We start from the raw sequence: 12,787 nt of genomic DNA, 5'->3' as shown, positions 1-12,787 counted from the left end.
CTGGCCTCACTCAGTGGGTTAAGGATCCAGTGTTGCCGTGAGTTGTGGTGTAGGTCGCAGACGCGGCTCGGATCTGGCGTTGCTGTGGCTCTGGTGTGGGCCGGTGGCTACAGCTCCAATTAGACGCCTAGCCTGATCCTTAACCCACTGAGTGAGGCCAGGGATCAAATCCACAATCTCATGATTCCCAGTCGGATTCGATAACCACTGAGCCACGACGGGAACTCCCTGGAAGTATTTTAGGAGTCCTGAGCATAGAAGGGGGCCTGAGGACCAGCAGGGAGCAAGCACTGGAGATGCAGGATGGGGGTGGGGCCCCCCGGGTGGGGGTGGGGGTGGAGACCAGGCATCTGAATCCCACACACTGAGTCAAATGCTTCCTCAGTACTAACTCAACTCACTTGCAAAATTCTGAGGTATGAATCCACATCCCCACTGCCACCAGCACCTAGAAAAAGGCCCATTTTATAAAACTGACATTGAGAGTTTAAGAATCTTCCCCAGGGCCAGAGGTAAGCGGTGGGGCCCAAGCTTGCTTATGCTTGTCTCTTCACAATTTCACTCTGCTCTCTTAGTCTCCCATCAACATCAGCCTCTCCCAAGCCAGAATTTTCTGGGGTAGGGGAAATAATCTGAGTCTAGCCATGTCCTCTGGGCACCTGTTAGGTGGAGGGCTGGCCATTGTGAATGAGGCTGGGCCAGTTGCGAGAGCTCATGAGAAGTAAACACTCAGCATCCCGAGAGCCTTTCCCTGCTCCCTTGTCCTCACTGCATGTGGCAGCCAGGGAGGGAATGCGCCAGCGGGGTGGCTCTAGAGCACCCCACTCAACTCTGCTAATACCTACCTTCCCACCACCAAAGATGGTATCCTTGCCCGAGGAATAACTGCTGGGTTGCAGGCTAGTCCTCACCCAAGAGCGGAGGGCAGGGGTGAAAACTGATTGGTTCATGTGTCTGCCAGCGGGGACCCGAATGGGAAAGCTTGTGAAACACTAGGGGACTGACTCACCTAGATTGAAATCAGGGCACCCTTTGCCTTGCTCCAGCCCCCACTCACAACTACACCCCAAAGTGTGGGCACTAGAACTGGAATCCAGGTTGAGATTGGCCTTGACCTATAGCCTGATTTTGGAGCTAGAGGTGACCTCCATGGCGTGGAGATCCAGGGAAATGAGTGACCTGCCCAGAACCGCACGGCTGGGTTGGCGGTGGAGCTGGGCAGCAAAGCCCGGTGAGCTTTCACCTGCCCGCTCCTCGGGAGGCTGAGGACAGGTCCTCCCGCTCCCAGGGGAAGGCACTGTGTGTCACCTGTGCAGAGCTCCCTCACCCACAGCTCAGCAACCTGGGGCGGAGCTGCATTCTCTGCCTTTCTTTCTTTCAGCCACTGCGTTGATCCTTTCAGCCACTGCGTTGATCCCTTGACGCTGGCCCTGCATCTCCAGCAGCCTGTTAAACAAGCCTGAGTACCCGCCCTGGGCTAGGACATCAGTGCCCATGTGTCAAGCTCACCTCAGTCTCTGCTCATGAACTGGACACATCCTCTTGAATCGACTTATGACTCAATGACACAGGGAACATCCCCTTTCCCTGAGAGGACCCAGGGCCTCAGGTGGGTTGTTTTGCCTTCGATTTACCAGGGACAAGGACTGAGGGATGTTGATAAAGCAGAAACCGCCCCCCGACTCTCACAAGCCCTTGTCATCATCACTGATGAGATCCCGAAAGGAACAGGGCGACCCACCTGGCTGAGCCGGGTTGAGCAAGAGTGAAGGTCTTGAGAAATTTGAGCACCTCGGGCCCTTCCAGAGCCGCTCAGGTTCCAGGCTAGTTTTCTTCTCTAGTCTCCTTCCCTGGGCTCAAATTCTCATCAACTGGGCCTGGTGGGTCTGAATAACACTGCCCAGGCATGTTCCTCCCCCTCGAGGACCTGAGTGGGGTTATGTGGGCTCCTTCCTGCTCTGCAACCCCCGTGTTCCACCTATAGCCCAGGCGAGAAGCGGTGACCAAGGGACGATGGGGAGAAAACTCCCCAGGCAGTGGAGAGGTAGGCCCTGCATCCCTGACAAGTGAAGGGTCCGCTCCCGGCAAAAGCGAGGAAGGGAGCCGGCAGGACAGCTGCTGTCGTTGTCACCCCGAGCCTGGCCCAGCCCAGCCGTGTTCCGTGGTGGCTTCTCACCCGCCAGAGCTCTGACAGCCCCACTGTTGTTACCCGTGAGGTGCTGGGCTGGAACCCAAGTTAAGAGAGCGACACAAGGGAAGGTAAGACGGTGCCGAGGAAGATGCAGGAGGGTTGAAATTGAACAGGGAAAAGATCAAAAGCAAAGCCAAGACCTTACTGGGTCTTTTTTCCATTCTCCTTTATTCCATAAACACCTAGTTAGTTACAACTTGCACAAATCAAAAAAATAAAGGCAGAGAAGGGCATGGGGAAGAGCTTTGTGATGTGCAGGGGGTGGGAAGGGAGGAAGGGTTGGGAACCGTCCTCTCCTTCCACATGCAGCCCTGGATATGGGCAATGGCCCCTGCAGCGGGGAATCTGAGGGGGAGGTGGGCAAAGATCCAGGGTCGCTGAGGGGTGGACGAAGCCCCTAAACCCAGAGCTCGCCCCCAAAGCCCCTTCAATGCATGGCAGGGGTGGAACAGGGAAGGTGAGGAGGTTCCGAGATGGAGCAGCAGAGTGAAAAAATCAAGTTAGCGGATACAGGGGTGGAATCATCATGGTAAGGAGATTAACGCAGGAAAAAGTGGGGAAAGGGGCAGTGAGAGGTCCTCCCTGAGACCCCCAGGGAGAGGTGGGGGCCAGCTTGCCTGTTAATTTAATATTAAATTGGGAGTGGGAGCTGAAGAGGAAAAGTTATTTCAGGGGATGACTTCTCAGCCTCTCAGCCTGTCCCTGGAGGGGAAGAGAAAAGCACAGGTCAAAGGGAAGAAAACACTGGAGTTGCCATCGTGGCGCAGTGGTTAATGAATCCGACTAGGAACCATGAGGTTGTGGGTTCAATCCCTGGCCTCACTCAGTGGATTAAGGATCCAACGTCGCTGTGAGCTGTGGTGTAGGTCACAGATGTGGCTCTGGCATAGGCCAGCAGCTACAGTTCCAATTAGACCTCTAACCTGGGAACCTCCATATGCTGTGAGAGCGGCCCTAGAAAATGCAAAGACAAAAAAAAAAAAAAAAAAAGAAAAAAGAAAACATAAAGCCAGGAGTTGGGCCTAATCCCCTATTCCAGCCAGAGGACTGTTCTTTCTGTACTGGTTAAAACTTCTACTATCAAAGGCCATGTTTGCCGGGTGCCCTGACTGTTCCTGCCTCAAGGCCCAGAGGCTGCACAGGACACTCCCGGCTCCCCGCCCATGCTTGACACCTTAAACCCGGCCCCCACCCCCCATGGGTACTTACAAGAGAGGCTGAGGGCTCAGGGCCCTCACCAGTCATAGCGGCGGGGCTGTCGGGATGGGGAGTCCTCGGGGCCCTGTATAGCCAGGCGGGGAGGCCCCTCAGCCCTTCGTCCCCCGCCCCCTGAAGCCTCATGCCGGCGAAATTCCAGAGGGCGCTGCTGCCGGTATCGGGAGGTCTCCCTCCGCCACTCATCGTCAAATGCTGCGGCTTCACCTGAAGAGGACAGAAACCAGTCACGTCTGTACCACCTGGCTTCCCGAGGCTGTCGCAGGCCCTAAGACCAAAACCCAGAGCGACGGCTCAAAGTGTGTGTGTGTGTGTGTGTCTGTCTGTGTGTCACAGGCCCTAAGACCAAAACCCAGAGCGACGGCTCAAAGTGTGTGTGTGTGTGTGTGTCTGTCTGTGTGTCACAGGCCCTAAGTGTGTGTGTGTGTATCTGTCTGTCACAGGCCCTAAGTGTGTGTGTGTGTGTGTGTGTGTGTGTGTGTGTGTGTGAGAGGGGTGCTGGTAAGGGAGGGGAACAACTGGCTTAGCAATTTTGGATTCAAACTGGAAGCCACGAGAAGGCTGAAATCAGGAATGGGATAATTAGTGAAGGAGCACAGTCCCACGCACACAATAAGTTTTCTTCTTTGTCGTTTTATGGCTGCACCTGTGGCATATGGAAGTTCCCAGGCTAGGAATCTGAGCGGCACACCACAGCTCATGGCAACGCCGGATCCTTAACCCACTAAGTGGGGCCAGGGATCGAACCCTCATCCTCATGGATACTAGTTGGGTTCTAAACCTGCTGAGCCCCAACGGGAACGCCTAAGTTTTCAATATTTGACTTAGGTGACAGCTTGCCCTCCTTGGTGAGGACATCAGCAACACCTAACTCAGCCCTAAGCTGACAAAAAAGCTCCAATCAAACTAAGAACATGGGGCTCATCCATAACCTTGCCCAAGAAATATCTGTGCAGGGTGGGTGAGAAAGCTGCTCTCCCCTAGTGCAGGGACTGGGACTAGGGGCTGGGGGGGCCAGAAGGGGGAGGGCTCACTCTCATCCAGGTTGATGTAGTCCTGCCGCTCCTCCTGGTCCCCTGTGCGGTGGTTTCGGGAGCGCTGCAGGATGTGAGCCCGGTCTCGGATGTGATGCCCGATGGACATCTGCTCCAGCCCGCTGTCCGAGTCCCGGACGGTCCTCCGAGTCTCCCGGATCTGGAGTGAGGCGCAGCATGGCACACTCAGCGGCTCCTTCCAAAGCCTGGTTACGCTAGCCCAGCCAGCCCCACACCGGCCCAGCCAGACTGCCCTCTACCAGACCCTGAAAGATGCCACCAGGTTCTCTGTGGGCGTGATTTAAACCCCCCACCCCCCACTCCCTCTGGGTGGCCACTGCCCTCCAACTCACCCCGCCCGGGGCCGAGCGCATCTCGGAAGTCTCCTGGTAGACCTTGGGGGCACCGTCGCCCGTGTTGGAGTAGGAGATGACAGTGGAGGACGAAAAGGTCTGGCAATTACCTCCGGCTGTCATGTGCTCCTGAGCCGGGAAGGGAAGAGCAGGGTGGAGTGGGGAGGGGGTCGCTTCTGGAGAAGGGACCCGTCCCTTCGACGACAGCCTGTTCCTGCCAGTATCTTCTTCACAAAAGGTGAGAACTGAGACGTCATCAGGACCCATCATAACCCCCCAAATCCTCTAAGCCCAACAATAAACCACAAGGACCTTAAGAGACGAGGCCTTATCCCACACCTCATTAGATGCGCTGCTGCCCAGTCACCTCATCCAGCTTGCTGGCTTCACAAGCACCTCCCAGCTCCTCCCCAGCCATGACAGGAATGGGACTGGGCAAGAAGATGGGACAAGATTCTCACCATGTTCCCAATCATGTCGTTCATCATCCCAAACATGTCCATGAAGCCGCCCGACTGGAGCAAAGAGATGAAAACAATCAGGAAGCAGGGCTGCACCCAGAGGAGCCCATGGGCCATATGGCTACCTGTCCCTTCTCCCCTTCTGTCACATCTAGCAGCTATTCTTCCTCATTCCTCGTGAACGGGACCAGTATGTGGCGTGCCTCCCTCCACACTTCTCTTCCTGTACCCTGCCACCCTCCTCCCTCTCTAGGGCTGCTCTGATCCCATTTCCCTTCCCCTGGTGGCCCTATTTCCTTCTGCCTGTGGGGAGCAAGCCAGAGTTTCTGGATTCTAACCTATAAAAGGGTTGGTCAGGAAGCTGTAAAGATATATCATCTTAAAAACATCTCTGGTTGGCCTTTATTTTTTTAATTTTAACTTAAAATTTTGATTTTATTTAATTTTACTTTTTTGTTTTTTGTCTTTTTAGGGCCGCTCTCATGGCATATGGAGGTTCCCAGGCTAGGGGTCCAATCCGAACTACAGCTGCTGGCCTAGGCCAGAGCCACAGCAACACAGGATCCGAGCCACATCTGTGACCTACACCACAGCTCACAACAACAGATCCTTAACCCACTGAGCGAGGCCAGGGATCGAACCCACAACCTTATTGTTCCTAGTCAGATTCATTTCCACTGTACCACAATCGGAACCCCATCCAGTTGGCCCTTCTACAACACCTCTCTTCTCAAAAGAACACAAACTTTTTTTTTTTTTGGCCTCACCCACAACATGCAGAAGTTCCCAGGCCAGGGATCGAACCCTGGCCATGGCAGTGACACTGCCGGATCCTTAACCCACTGAGCCACCAGGGAACTCCTCAAAAGAACACACTTTGCCAGGCAATTACATCTTCCTAATGGGCACAGCGTTGAGGACAGGAGCCAGTGAGTTGGCATCTTGAACTCACAGGACTCATAGCACACAGCGGGCCCAGGGCTTGTGAACACTATGGGAGGATTCTAGGGTTACTACCCACAAGGCTATTCCAGAGGCACATTTGGAAATAATACCTAAGGGTATAGAGCATGTACGAGAAGGATATTAAGAGAGGAGGAGGACTCACCATTCCCAGCATCCCAAAGGGAGAGACGGCCCCAGGCTACAGGAACACATAAGGAACAAGAATGAGAGACCACTTCCTAGCTCATTACTGTCCCAAACCAAGCCCTCAACAGGGGATCACAAAACCTGTTTTCCAGACCCCTCTGCCCACTTGCTAAGCCGGCCATTGTGCAAGAAAAATCAAGCACTTTGATACAACCACCCTCCAACCTTTCTTCTGGTCTCAGGTCTGTTGCACCACCATTTACCTGCATCCTGCGGCTGGCAGGCCTGGTCCCTGGCATGCTGCCATCTGTGATGCTGAGGAAGGGGCTGTATCCAAAGCCACCCGACAACATCCGGTTCATGTGCTGACGGTGAATGGCAAAGGGGTCCCTGTGCATGGGGTGTATACCGTGTGGGCTTAGAAAGGCCAGCAGTCAACGCCTCCCCGCCCCCGCCAAGAAAACAGCCTTAGGGAACCAGGAGCACAGACTTCCCCTCAAAGTCTGAGCTGGGGCTGAGCAGCAACGGGAGGCCCTGAGTCCATCTGAACTACTCGGAGACCTGATGTGGAGCGGATGCGTGCTCTAGCGCGTGAGGGGGCGGGGATACTCACATCAAGAACATGGGGTCCTCAGGCTCCACGTCCCTCATGAAGCGGAACATCCTGATTTTAGCTCCAGGGGGCTCCACACTGTGAAGATGTGGAGGCTCAGATTTTGGAGGCGGCCAGGCTTTTTTGCACATCCGCTCAGGGCAGGGACTCGCAGAGCACTGTCCCTTCCAAATACTGTAACTGACCTCCCCCCGCCCCCAACTCCACTTGAGACCCTTCTCCAGGTGTTCAACATCACCCTCTAGGGAGAGAAGAGCTTTTCGAACCTCTCTCTGAAAAAGGACCATGGAAAAATTTTCCAAGCCTGTTTTCTGCCTCCCCCACTCATAGTCATCCTCTTCCCAAAGCCCTGGCCAGAAGCATACTCCCCCTCCCCGACGCCACCGTGCCGGAGGCGAATCCCAAGTGCCGGCCCAATAATGACCCCAACCACCCCGCCCCCTCCTCACACCCGGCCGCCGCCAGGCCTCCCCCGGACGGGCCTCACCGTCCTCGCCACGCCTGTCGGCGGCTTCCCCGGCCCCTGCCTCCCCGCCGGGCGAGTAGGAGAGGCGGGCCTGACCCGCTTCCCTCCCCGCATCCCAAGCTCCCGGACCCTCTGCAGCTCAGCGGGCCGTTCCCGCCCCGGACCGGCTGCCCGCTCCGCTCGCGCCTCACCGGTCCCCGATCCGGGCTCAGCGGCCCATCCGGCCGGTCTTGCCTCTCGGGGCGCGGCAGGATCGGGGCTTGCGGCCCGGGACGCGGGATTGGTCCAGGCGTGAGTCCTCGGCCTCCGCGCCGCCTCCTCGCTCAGCTGCCACCTCCTTGCCCCCCCTCGGCCCAAGGATCCCGAACCGCGGCCAGGCCCGGACGGAAGTGACGTCACGATGGGACAGCCCATCCCGGGGCCGAGCCCGCGGAGCTCCGCCCATCAGCGGGCGTGGGCGCCGACGAGGCCGGCTCCCTGGCCGCGGAGTCCTTCTGGGACGAGGGGAGGGGAGACCTCGTTAGTAACCTGGATTTGGGTCCTGTGGACCGGAGGAGGCTCCCTGTTAGTATGTGGAAGAGGAGCAGGGCAGTCCATCCCCCGGGAGGGGAGGAAGAGGACGGGGGCAGATTCCCAGGGGATAGGATGGGCTCCCCGACGAGGTGGGGCGGATCCCCGGGGGAGCATTAAGCAGATTTCTACCGGGGAAGCGATCAACCCGAGAGGGCGGAAGGGCGGCAATTCTGCGGGGGAGGCGCTAGGGCCAGTCGCCCGCAGGAGGAGGTGCGATCCAGGCAGGGGCGGGGTCCCCGGAGTGACGTAGGAGAGGAGGTGACGGTTCCGCCCAGGTTGTCTTCTGGCTTCGAGAACTCAGTTAGGGCAAAGAGATTCCAGTTTGAGGGGCTGGCCGCCAGATGGCGCTCTTCGGCCAGACTGGAACTGCAGCCCATTGGGAACTAGCATTTGAGAGACTCCCGGACCCCACCTCAGTTACCCTGCTGTGAGGGGTCAGACTGGGGAGAGGTCCTAGTTCTGACATCTTTTCGTTTAATGCTACTCTCCCCTTCCTTTTCTCTGACTCCTGTGTCCTCAAGAGCTCCCAGTCCACACTGATCTTTCTTGCCTCTAGTCAGGAAGGTAGGTAGGTCAAGGGTCTAATGTTTTGGAGAGGAGGTGGAGAGCTCCATTAACCCAGATCACCCAGGGGCGGGGTTGGAAAACAGGTCAGGAGACCGACTCTAAGGCCAAAGACTGACACTTTGACACACTAAATGCCTTGCATAAAATCTGGCCCAGCTGGAGAGAAGGGCCCTCCCCCTGGGTGTCAGGATTTGGACTGTCCAGGGTGGACTTTAGACCAGGCTCATCCAAATTCCAGATCTTTTGGTTCTTTACACTGACTGCTGGCTCTGTTCGTGCTTCACAGGGCCTGACAGTGAGAGAGACTTGTTCCCAACCCCAACGCTTCCTTGGGGAAGAGGGGGAAGGTCCCTGGTCACTCAGGAAGAGATAGTGGGAGTGGGGTTTCTCAGGTTTCTTTGGACTTGATCGTTATTAAAGAGGGAAAAAAAGCAGTAACGGAGACATAGGGGGAACGGAGACAGAGAACCTAGAAGCTGGCAAAGCCAAAGAGAAAGACAGAATAAAAGAAAATGTGTTTTCCATTGATATTTCTGGGGAAGAGACTTAGCAGAATCTTTTATCTTCCAGATGCCCTATCTCTGGACATTCTGCCACACGAGTGCCCCTCTTCCTCTTGCCCCCAAACTAGAGCAGTTTGACATGTGATCAAAAGTTGTCCCAGTGACAGTACTGCAGCCCAGACTTAACTAAGTGTGGTCCTCACCTTCCAGCCTCTTCCATTTCATTTCATCATGTCCAGCCTTCAGCGGAATTGGATAAGAGGCAGCTCAGCTTCTAGCCTTCTCCTTTCATCTTTTTCCATTATCCGGTATCCTCTACCTACTGCCTTTGGGTGCCTAGAGCTCTTTCTCTTCTTCTTTCCCAAACTTAAGAATCTGATATCAGTCATTTTTATCTTTTCATGATTTTATTTATTTATTTTTTGGCTGCCCTGGGGCATACGGAGTTCCCAGGCCAGGGATCAGATCCCAGCCACAGATGTGACCTAAGCCGCAGCTGCTTAAACCACTGTGCCGGGCTGGGGATGGAACCTGCATCCCAGAGCTCCCAAGACGCCCTGGTTCCCATTGCACCACAGCAGGAACTCCACCTTTGCATGATTTTAAAGCAAGGACCTCTCTTAGGAGTATTTCCAAATTACAATTTATCTTCTAATGATGAGACAAAGCTCCAAACCTGGGCTCTGTCTCGAGTTAAAGAGAAATCCTTGGACAGGTGGAGATGGAGGACACACAAAAGCTCATTTTCAGAGTCTCCAGCAACATACTATGTCGGCAGCCACCCACTCCAGGAACTGAAGGAATGAAATTTTACAAGTAAACTTTCTGCCCCTCAGAGTTTGTATCTGTCTTCCTTTTCCTCCTCGCCTGCCTTCCATCCCTTCCTTCTCTTCTTTCCTCCCTCCCTTCCCGCTCTCCTTCCTGTCTTCCTACTTTGCTTTTTTTTAGGGCTATACCCAAGGCATAAGGAGGTTCCCAGGCTAGGGTTGAATCAGAGCTGCAGCTTCTGGCCTATGCCACGGCCACAGCAATGCCATCCAGGCCTTGTCTGTGACCTACACCACAGCTCACCGCAATGCCAGATCCTTAACTCACTGAGCGGGACCAGGGATCGAACCCTCATCCTCTGGATGCTAGTCGGGTTCGTTACTGCTAGCCACAATGGGAACTCCCTCTTTCTACCTTTCTTGTATCTCTGTCCAGTGAACTCTAATGAACAGAAATTCCTCAGTCACTGGAGTGTCCTGTAGATGATAAGATGTAGGAGGGAGGGAGGGTCCTGCCAGGGATGAAGCTGAACTCAAGGAGGATAACGATTGTTGGGAAGGAAGAGAAACAGTGCTTCCCATATTCACAGCTCTATCTGATGGAGCCAAAGTCAGGAAGTCCTTGAGAGAGTAGAACTGGGTCAGAAAAGGGGCCCTTGTTAGATGTGAGGTCACGCATTGGGAGCAGTTCCAGGACAGTTGGCTGCTGGAGCAGAGTGAGGATGGGGTGCTGATGTGGGAGTTAGGGGAGACTAGATTCTAGCCTGAGCCAAAGTGACTAGGTGTGACTGAGCGTACGTGTGTATATGTATGTGCCTGTGTACTGGGGAGAGAGGCGAACCCTGACAGCACTAAGCTGCCCAGGTAGACTAAGTTGTGTAGTGGACACCAGATCAGAGTGAGGTTGAAAAGTGACTCAGGGAGTTCCCATCATGGCTCAGCGTTAACAAACCCGACTAGGATCCATGTGGATGTGGGTTCGATCCCTGGCCTTGCTCAGTGGGTTTAGGATCTGGTGTTGCCATGCACTGTGGTGTAGGCAGGCAGCCGCAGCTCTGATTTGACCCCTAGCTTGGGAACCTCCATATGCCTCAGGGGCGGCCCTAAAAAGTAAAAAAAAAAAAAGAAAGAAAGAAAAGAAAAGTGACTCGGGAACATTTTTTTTTTTAATCCAGTTTTTTTTTTTTTTTTTGTCTTTTTGACTTTTCTAGGGCTGCACCCGAGGTATATGGAGGTTCCCAGGCTAGGGGTCCAATCAGAGCTGTAGCTGCCAGCCTTCACCACAGCCACAGCAACGCCAGCTCTGAGCCACGTCTGTGACCTACACCAAAGGGGGAGAGAGTAACAGGCAAGCAGCTGGGAGGTGGTAGTTGCTTCTTAGGGTGACCTGGGAAGACCTCACTGATAAGGAGACACTTAAGCAGAGACCTGAACCAGGTAAGGGATCGCTGGGGTAAGGGCATGCTGTGCAAAGGAACAAGTAAGTGCGAAGGCCCTGAGGCAGAAATAGGCTTAGTGTGTTCAAGGAACAACAAAGAAGCCAATGTGCCTAGACGGATGCGAATGAAGAGAAGAGCAGTAGAGAAAGACACCTTCACAGAGCAAGAAGGAAGCCAGATCCTCGGACTTTGAAAGACCTACAAAAGGACTATTCCAGCTGTTGTATGGAGAACAGACCCCTGGGCGACCACAGCAGAAACAGAAGGACCTATGAGTAGGCTGTTGCCATAATCCAGAAGAGACATGGTGGTGGTTTGGGGTAGTTAGAAACAGTGGAGGCAAGGAGAGGTTGTCAGACTCTAGGTATATTTTGAGGACGGAGCTAACCATTTGCTGATGGTAGGAGTGTAAGGGAGAAAAGTCAAGAAAGACTCCCGGGTTTTTGGACTTGGGCAACGGGATGAGAAGTAAAAGACCACTCTGCTTGTCACACTGTACTGTATGTACTGAGTACATACAGTACATATGGTTTGAGAACATATGGAAATTGAGTCTGGCTGGAAGATCCTGACCATGGAGCTATAGAGGATAACAGAGTGGACAGTCTTACCTTTAGAAGCCAGCTACCCAAAGCAGGAGGAGGACAATAGGAATACTTGAATTCTGGGCCTAGTTTTATCATAAAGTGTTAGGTGTTAGACCATCTTGGGTAGATGGGCAAATGTTAATGGTGGGCATTAGCAATGGAGTTTTAAGTCTTTTGGTTCCCAGGCCAGGGGTCCAGTCGGAGCATGGCAGGTTAAGAATCTGACTGCAGCAGCTCAGTCCCTGCAGGGGTGCAGTGCCTGGGTACTGGGGGAGGGAGGTAAACCCTGACAGTACTAAGTTGCCAGGTCTCAGAGGCACTGTTCTCACTTGGTCTCCCTAAGCAACTCCATCACCCACTTCCATGGTTCAAGCCCCGCTGCCCACACATAACCTTAAATCCTGATGACCCTCGAACCCTTATCTCTTGTGCTGGCTTCTCTCCTGAGCTCAAGTCATGACTTCAGTTCCCTTGTCTTGTCTCCCTGAATCTTCTATGGGGCTTCAACCCCATGTTCCAGATATAACTCCCTTGTTTTTCTACTTCGAAAGGTCCTGTCCTCCACCCATGCGTTCATGCCAATGGGGTTATCCATCCAAGACAAAATAAGCAAAATAAGCTTCTAGCTGTCACTCCTGGTCCCATCTTCCCTAGCGTTTTCACTTCCTCTCCTCTGGGTCAGTCGCATAGATTGTTTCATCTGTGAAAACATGGAAATCGTGAGCAAACATGCACTTATGGTAGAGCAGATGACAACAGTGGCTCAGGCAACCTTCCAATATGGCAGCCAGAGTTGCTCTTGACTTTCTCTGTGCAGCACACTGGAGGTGGAGATGGGAAACGAGGTAGCAAAAACACAGGTAGTTTCAGGCCAAGGTCTAAAGTGGTGTCGTCCAACATGGCAGCCACTAGGCACAGGTGGCTAT

The 12,787-nt window shown here is 54.1% G+C and overlaps 1 protein-coding gene across 5 annotated transcripts; it reads right to left on the bottom strand.

Annotated features, from left to right (window-relative positions):
- On the bottom strand, positions 2,338-7,832 carry MLF2 (myeloid leukemia factor 2). Of its 5 annotated transcripts, none has more exons than XM_021092414.1 (9): positions 7,617-7,661; positions 6,960-7,231; positions 6,610-6,736; positions 6,363-6,398; positions 5,255-5,308; positions 4,794-4,922; positions 4,441-4,600; positions 3,401-3,613; positions 2,338-2,893 (listed from the first exon to the last, which is right to left on the bottom strand). In XM_021092414.1, the coding sequence occupies exons 2-8, from the start codon at positions 7,088-7,090 to the stop codon at positions 3,426-3,428; spliced, it is 825 nt and encodes a 274-aa protein (XP_020948073.1). In that variant the 5' UTR covers positions 7,091-7,231; positions 7,617-7,661; the 3' UTR covers positions 2,338-2,893; positions 3,401-3,425. The 5 variants fall into 5 exon arrangements, with proteins under 5 accessions (XP_020948073.1, XP_003481743.1, XP_013842879.1 ...); XM_003481695.4 differs by having other exon boundaries at positions 2,341-2,893; positions 6,960-7,037; positions 7,617-7,832; XM_013987425.2 differs by having other exon boundaries at positions 2,343-2,893; positions 6,960-7,037; positions 7,555-7,812.

This window comes from Sus scrofa, chromosome 5, assembly GCF_000003025.6.
Source record: "Sus scrofa isolate TJ Tabasco breed Duroc chromosome 5, Sscrofa11.1, whole genome shotgun sequence".
In the NCBI taxonomy this organism is placed as follows: Eukaryota; Metazoa; Chordata; class Mammalia; order Artiodactyla; family Suidae; genus Sus; species Sus scrofa.
This window is presented reverse-complemented; position numbering and strand designations above follow the sequence as displayed.

Excerpts from the sequence above, each read along its gene's own strand:
- MLF2 (XM_021092414.1), bottom strand. The coding sequence starts at position 7,090 with ATGTGCAAAAAAGCCTGGCCGCCTCCAAAATCTGAGCCTCCACATCTT. Across the intron at positions 6,399-6,609 it reads CTGCCAGCCGCAGGATGCAG|CCTGGGGCCGTCTCTCCCTT; the intron begins GTAAATGGTGGT and ends GTGTTCCTGTAG. Across the intron at positions 5,309-6,362 it reads CCTTTGGGATGCTGGGAATG|TCGGGCGGCTTCATGGACAT; the intron begins GTGAGTCCTCCT and ends TCTTTGCTCCAG.